At 43.6% G+C, this 7,789-nt stretch overlaps 1 protein-coding gene across 4 annotated transcripts; it reads right to left on the bottom strand.

Annotated features, from left to right (window-relative positions):
- Positions 1-1,421: 1,421 nt before the first annotated feature.
- LOC112295310 (uncharacterized) lies at positions 1,422-7,354 on the bottom strand. Of its 4 annotated transcripts, XM_024546686.3 has the most exons (5): positions 6,885-7,347; positions 6,544-6,672; positions 5,673-5,865; positions 4,570-5,395; positions 1,422-4,252 (listed from the first exon to the last, which is right to left on the bottom strand). In XM_024546686.3, exons 3-5 carry the CDS (start codon positions 5,859-5,861, stop codon positions 1,968-1,970), a joined length of 3,300 nt encoding a protein of 1,099 aa, XP_024402454.1. In that variant the 5' UTR covers positions 5,862-5,865; positions 6,544-6,672; positions 6,885-7,347; the 3' UTR covers positions 1,422-1,967. The 4 variants fall into 4 exon arrangements, with proteins under 4 accessions (XP_024402454.1, XP_024402456.1, XP_073396869.1 ...); XM_024546688.3 differs by lacking the exon at positions 6,544-6,672 and having other exon boundaries at positions 6,885-7,354; XM_073540768.2 differs by lacking the exon at positions 6,885-7,347 and having other exon boundaries at positions 6,544-6,870.
- Between the last annotated feature and the right edge of the window lie 435 nt (positions 7,355-7,789).

The raw sequence follows: 7,789 nt of genomic DNA, 5'->3' as shown, positions 1-7,789 counted from the left end.
ATATAGATATGTAATAAAATTCATATTATGAAAAAAAAAAAATCTTAGATTCCAAAAATTTGAATGAACAAAGATCAGAGCTTCTTCAATAATATAAAGAAAGAAAGAAAGAAAGAAATTGTTAATGTTACTTTTAAATTTGTGATATTTATAAAATCTTAATTTAGAAGTATTTTATGAAGATATATTATAATCTTGTCAATAAAAAAAAGAATATTTTTATTGAATAATCCAACTAAAGAAGAAAAATTATTGATAAAAATGGTTTAGAGATTTTAACACAAACTGAAACATTTGGGAAATTTTTTGTATCTTCTAATAATAAAAATCGTGGATTTGTTAAATTTGGGTTTATATTGATTCAATTAAATTATGTGTGCATAAAAGAATTTTAAAATGTGCATATATTTTTTAAAATATTTCTCAAGAGAAATTTAAAATAAAATAAAAAAAACTTACAATACATACATACATACATACATACATACATACATAATGCGATTTGTGTTATATTCTTTGATGTTTTAATATACAAAGCATATCTTGCTTATAATATCAAGTTAGATAAGCTTCATTTTTATTTCTTTATATTAGTTTTAAAGTTGATTGGATTTAAAGTATAATAAATGCAGGCTGTAAATTGTAAGTTGATTGGTACAAATACCTACACTTCCACAAAGTTAGATGCAGCATTTCCTTTATATTCTTCACCATCTCCTAACACCCACCTTAGATTTAGTTTACATTCTTCAAGAAAACCCTACTTAACATGACCAACCCACAATGCATTTTGCCAACTCTGCCCATATAACCTCATATTCTTCAATAGTAGCCATGCACTGAGAGTCACCAATGCCACAATACTCACCGAAGTTCCAAATACAGTCACTCGCAAGAAAACCATTCACAATCAGATAAGCATTCAACAAGATTCTTTTCCTTCTTTCAAACCAATCAAGGGACGCGTTCAATTGTTTCTTTTTCAGTTCATTTGGGGTCTTTTGAACAAGGGACTGTGGAGATCATTGGAAAACAACCCTACTTTCAAAACTGTAGAACTAATCTTGTCCCACTGGAGAGAAAGGAACACTTTACAAACAGCGGCACATAATTCTTCCCACCAAGTCCAACAAACTAAATCCTGCATACCTTGCAGCAAAGGATTTGGCAATAATAGAAATGAACAAGCCTCCTGAGAGCAAAGCACTCATTTATAGACAAATGATAGAATTGATCCCATTGTAAATTTTCTTTACATTGTTTACAGTACAAAACGGCTGGTGTATGACCTGTATGGACAAGGAAGAAGACAAGGAAAAACTTGCCGAGCGCTGCCAGACAGTGGGTGACATTTGGATTAGTTCAGACAATGGGTGGAACTCCAGACATATTAATAGTGTTAAAAAAGAACCTAGACCCAATTCTACAGAAAGTGAGAAACTTCATCTATTATTCTCATATTCCGAACATACTGCACATAGTGTCGTGGACAAAATTAGTAACAACTCTTATACGGAACAGTTCGCACTGAAACCACCTACTCGTACTCTCACGAGAAGCGAAGCATTCTCTGACTAATGCAGGCATACGTGTGCGCTCATACGTCCCCCGTACGCAACACCCTCCTCGCTGCAACAATATCAAATTCTCCCACTACTTGCCCAAGGACAGCCAACGCACTGCTGAAGGGCCGGTCACAGCTAACCTTATTACAACCGAATGCTTCTTGTAGATACTTAAGTCGCAAGGATTGGACTGACAGGAGTCACAAGCTATGCTTGGCAACAGTCGACACAAGCGAGATTGGAGCCCAATGCTAAGCGTTAAATAGCCAAGGTTCTCATCCACAGTGGCAAAAGCAGAATGTCCATCACTAAAAGGAGGGACACTTTGACAGATCGAAAACAGAAATCGTTTCAATTGTACGTGAAGAAACTGGAGACAATGAATAGTTGCAAACTGAGCGTTCACTCAACGTCTTTCAAGCCACCAGCAATACCTGCCGATGCATCTTCACCTGGAGCAACCTCTGCCACCTTAGGAGAATCTACCTGCTTAACAGGACTGGATGCACCTTCCACATCAGTTAAACCCACCACCTCGGGAGCAGCCTCGGATGCACTCTGTGATACCGGCTCGCTGATCGCAACGGGTAGTTCAACCTTGCGGCTCTGTTCTTCAGCAGTGTCCACAGCATTCGTATCTGGTGTGACCGCTGCATCACTCGCATCCACAATCACGGGCACCTCTGCCTGCGCTCCTGCAACCTCATCAGCGACGGCCTCGGCAGCTGTCGGCGACGGTTCCGCACTTGCATCCACCACTGAGCTGTCCTCAACCACTTGCACAGGTGAAGCATCTACCTCCTCATCCTTACTCAAAGATACCACATCCCCTCCATCTTTTGCAGACTCCAAACCAGGTGTGGGTGAGTCCAAGCTAGAGGGGACGGCCTGCTCCAGCGCTACAGGTGTGTCATCACCAGCAGGCGCATCCTGCTCCGCAGAAACTGGGGAATCGACGTCTACCTCATTCGCACCCTCAACTCCTAATGAAGCCTCTGGAATTGGCTCGCTACCCGCACCGGGAATCTCAAACTCACGACTCTGCACCTCCGGTACTCCATCCGCAGTAGCTGAAGTAGAGGAGGTTGAGGCCACGGGTTCTTCAGCCTGTGCAGTGTCTAAAGCTGGTGTGGATGCGTCATTTCCAAGAGGTGCAGATTCAACCACGTCCATAGGAGCATCATCGTGCTGCACTTCAAGCGTGCCATCACCAATAGCCGCAGCCTGGTCTTCACTAACTGGGGAATCGGCGTCTCGGTCGGGGACAGCCTGGATTTCTGATACAGTCTCTGATAACGGCTCGCTACCCGCAACGGGAAGTTCGCTCTCACGGCTCTGCAGTTCAAGGGCTGTTTCCGCAGCATTTGCATCTAGTGGAGAAGCTGTGGCAGACGAAGCAGTGGCCTCCTGCTTCACTTCCTCCTCTACTAGTGCAGAAGCTTTCTCTGCGTTATTTCCCTCCGTTGCAGATGTGGGTTTCTCAACTTCAGTGACAGCAGATTCCTCCACACGGGCGGGGGCAACCTCCACCTCAACTGAGGCTGAGTCGACCTGAAAGGCCCCCGGACCCCCTAAAAGTTCCCTTTTTCCCGCTGAAGCTGTAGTTTCCACTTCAGCATCCGCTGCTGCAGCTAGCTCCTCGACCTTAGCCTCCTCGGCCACATTTGCCTCAGGTCCTTCGGAAGCCTGTGATGTATCATTTTCAATCTCCTGTTTGAAAATTCTCCAGCTATCAGCATCAGGATTGTCATTTGCCGGAAATTCCACACCTATACCGTCTTGTTCACCAACCTCCGCTGCCAAATTCTCCGCCACTGGGGTAGTAATCGACTCATGAACGGCTTCCTCAACCGATGACACACCCTCAGCAGGGGCTGCACTTCCAGACTCAGTTTCAATAACAGGCTCGGATGTAGACGCCTCAACTTCACCAGAAACCTTGGAATCATGAACTTGTTCAACATCAGGCTGGTCGACATGGGCATCCTCCGACAGAGCTGGTGCGGCTATTCCAGCCTCCTCCACTAATTCTGCAGGATCGTATTCGGAATGCTTAGGAGCAGCAGTCTTTTCGAGCGGGGTAGTATCTAACTCAAAAGATGGAGCATCCTTTTCTTCAGGTACCGGAGCAGGAGATGCCAATCCCTTCTCGGCAACTTCTGGTGTTTCCTCATCTTCCTTTACGGATTTTGATAGGGGCTTTGCCTCCCTGTCTTCCTCATTCCTATCATATATAGTAGGAGTCTCTTCTCTTAGACCATGTGCTACAATGGGTATGTCCTCTGCCTCATTGTTTTGGAGTGTGGCATTCGGCACAGGACTATCATCACCTTTTGATGATGAAGCGAGCTTATTCAGTGCAATGGTTGACTCAGGAACATCAGTGTCAAGGTCTGGATCTTGAGAACTTTGTTCTGTTTTTGGACTTCCTGTTGCCCCCAAAAATACATAATCTCCTCCTTCACCATTTAACGACCGAGTTTCAATCTCGTCAGACTGATCACTGGCCACTGATTTCATAATATTTTCTTTTTGGACAGGAGTTTCTGGTCCTTCTGCGGCCTTGCTAACACTATCTGCAATTGAAATTACTGGTTGTATACTCGAAAAGACTTCAAGGGGCTCCTCTCTTGACTTCCCAATACCTCTCTCATTCACTTGCTCTGGTGATTCCACCTCCTTGCTCTCTGTAACATTCAAACTAATTACAAAACGACAATGCTAGGATGAACATAAATTTGTCACATAGTAAATGAAGAGATTACTTCGCCCAAAAATCATTAATGAGTGATGTGAATGTTCGAAGAGAACGGAGGGAATACTTCAAAATATTATCTGAGGTTGCAGTTCTGGTAGAAGCGTTTCAATGCATAAATGCATTTTCTCGTCAAATCAGAAATTTCATAGTGTTCACAAACTACTGAGTCATCGATCTTTGTAACCCACCTTTCACAAGCACAAGGGAAAAAATCACTTCTAAAATAACACCAAAACAGTAACACACCTTGAGATGAAGGCGCATGCAGCTTGGTGTCAGTGATACTAGGCGTAGGCACCGCAATCCATTCCCGACCTAACCCTTTTGACTGATGCTGTGCTGGTACCATTTCCCAGTTGTCATCTAATGACTCTTTTAATGCTTCTGCTCCTTGAGAATCATACGGCTTCGGTTCTTCTTTATTGGCAATATGTCCCTCTACAACTAGGGGCCCATCTTTTTTCCGTGATTCACTTTCTCCAAAAAGATTTACTTCATCAATTGTTTTATTAACAGAATCAATGTTTGGTACCGGCTTTCCCTCAATGCGCCCACCAGGTGTTGGAAAACTACTGCTGGTTGTCAAACTTCTGACTTCCAGTGGTGCGGTGCTTGATGCAGCAACACTATGTCTTTTCCTCAAAACACCACCGCTTGGCCCAGTACTACTTGAAGATGAGGCAGGTGCCCATCTCGCAATAAACTGATCCTCATCATTGTGAATACGGCGTTGAGAAGAGACAACAGACTCTGGTGAATTTGCACCAGCCTTTGAATGCTTTATGGCCAAGGGCATCCCAACAGGGTGCACAGGTGAGGCAATGTACTGCGGGATGTCTTCTGATCCGCTGAGATACACAGTGTCAGGGCTTCGTGCTCCACTTGAAAATGACCTGGCAGGACTAGCATTTGCAGTGTTGTAGACACTTGGCATCTCGGACGATGATGCTCCTGTAAGCCTTCGTTCATGTTCGGATGCAGGATAATCCAATTCTTCTTGATCAAAGGTGACATTCGTATCAATGTCATCATCATCATTAATTTTCTCAACTGCGGCTGGCTGCGATTCTTTCTGGATAAAACAAAAGGCCAGCATATAAACAACGGTTACCATTACATCTACCCGCGTTCACAGTAGGCTATTGTCGGCAATAGTATCACGTATTGCAGACTACAGTGTTATTCACTAAACCCAACCACAGGATATACAGGTCCAATTTTGACAGCCAGGGCTCGTCTGAAAAAATATCAATAAGCTAAATCACACAGCACATTCTTAATTACGATTACGGATCCTCATGCAGCTGAAAAGGTGCAAATTAATCGAAAATGTAGAGAAGGGTGTGAACCTTGGAAATCAGAGGCACCAGGGTTGAAGGATCGGGGTCAATGACTTTGTCCTTAGAAGAACTTGACTTCGAAGCTTGTGTTGGCGACTTAACTGGAGGCTTTCTATTCTTCTTAGCAGGGAGCCTTGACGTTCTTGTGGAGCTCGCACTGTGCGCTCTACTTGCACACTTTCCACCTCCTTTTCCCATCTCTCTAAAAAGGATATTGTGAAGTAAAAATTTGTATAAGAATTTTATCTTTGTCTCTACAGAGATTGGGAGAACGACTGTAAACAGTGACCTGCTCTACACCAAGAAGACATCGACGCACACACACACACACACAGTGCTGTAATACGAACTGAAACGAACAAATCAATTCTTCAATTCAAGTCGCAATCGAATGGTCGGATTCGTGCAAAATATATGACGGTCCACACTGTAAAGCTAAATATGTAAGCCACATCCTCCTAGTGTGTGAACGGCTATAAAACTGCAACTAATACTTCTCATCCGATTAACTCACTAGATTACAATACAGCATAATCAGGCCATATGTGGTAAGAGGGTGGACTACATTTGGTGCTGTGACGACCCGAGATCGACTGAGATTAGACCTGCTAAACTGTTCGAGGCACTGAACACTACACTTGTTGAAGAAAAGTGAAATAGGTTGCACTGCAAAGCACAGTGGCGTAGTGCACCAGGATCAAGAGACGAAATTCACTGTCTGAGCCAGGCACGCTAAACTACCGGAGAGTGTAAAACAGAATCAAGAAACCATCGTTCGCGCAATTAAGAGTTCACCTGGAGAATTCACCTAAAACATGAACCAACAACACTCGCTCGGTTCTGCCACATGTGTAGGTGAATCAAAACAGTGAAAACTTACAGAAACTATCGCAGCTTTTGGATCTTCAACCTTTCCAAGCTGCTTCGCTATCCCCGTGATAAATTTTCTGCACAGCTATAACATTCGAAGGGGGATACCAACCAGAAACTGCTGCCGATCGCAACTAAACTGATACAGATGCGACAAGATGCGTTACTTCGAGTTTTCGAAATTGTTTAGGACGTCTCAGATAAGATTCAACACAAAATATGCTCTTCAAAAACTGCTATCTATGAGCTCAATCAGGCTGCTTGCATTGATAAAAAGTCAAGCACGACTTGTAACGCAGTGCTCACACCAAAATTCCACGTATCTGAGCAGACCTAGGTTACGCTTTGTACCTGAAATCCGACAATCGGCCTCGTGTATCTAACACAATTCTGAAGACCTAGAGGCCACAAACCGAGTCCCAGATGCAGCGCAAATCACAACGGATAAGCTCACGCACAAGTAATTCTCTAAAAGAATCTTCACCACTTCAAACACGATCTAATCGCTAATTCTAAGCGGATTCCCTCCCGTCAGTCTAGCAAACTGATTTCTGAAAAGAAAAATAAAATAAAATAATGAAGCCCAAGCTCTTGCGCCAGATGAGCCGATTCAGGTACTGATCGAGAGATTGTAAATGTACGACACCGTAGTTTTAACGAGGATCTTCCCTTCTCACAACAAGGGAAAAACTGCAACCCAAAAGGATGGATGCATTCTCAGGTGATGAAAGAAAGAGAAGAGAAAGTGGACAGTTCCTTGGAGCTCTCGCTCATGGAGGAGCTCTAAGCATTACTGACAATTGGCTATGGCGCAAGAAGAAGAGGCAAAGCCGGGCTCGGTGCAACGACGAGGACCAGGTCGATCAGAAGGATTCGGGCAGATGTTCGAACGAAATTTCTCACTCTGCCCTGCCCGTTTCTTCCCCCTCCCTCTCCTCATTTCTTTTACATTCTCTGGCACGGCTTTGGGTCCCTCTCGTGCTCTGAACATGCCCCAGCACCTCTCGCCCACGCACGCTCATAGGGCCTTGAATTGTGAACCCAACATTAACTTGGCATATTCTTCACTAAATCTAAATTTATTATTGGCTTTATATAGTTTAATAGTTGGCAAGGTAGACTAATATGAGGGCCCATTAACACTTGCCTCATTGTACAAGCACTTCTCACGGAACCGACACAAATTTTTAAAAACTGTAAGTATTATTAGGTGAATGTGATTAATTTTTCCTATACCTGGATATTAAGGTGGCTTG

Source organism: Physcomitrium patens, chromosome 18, assembly GCF_059467195.1.
Source record: "Physcomitrium patens ecotype Gransden chromosome 18, ASM5946719v1, whole genome shotgun sequence".
NCBI lineage: Eukaryota > Viridiplantae > Streptophyta > Bryopsida > Funariales > Funariaceae > Physcomitrium > Physcomitrium patens.
The sequence above is the reverse complement of the archived record's forward strand: the minus strand, read 5'-3'. Positions and strand labels throughout refer to the sequence as shown.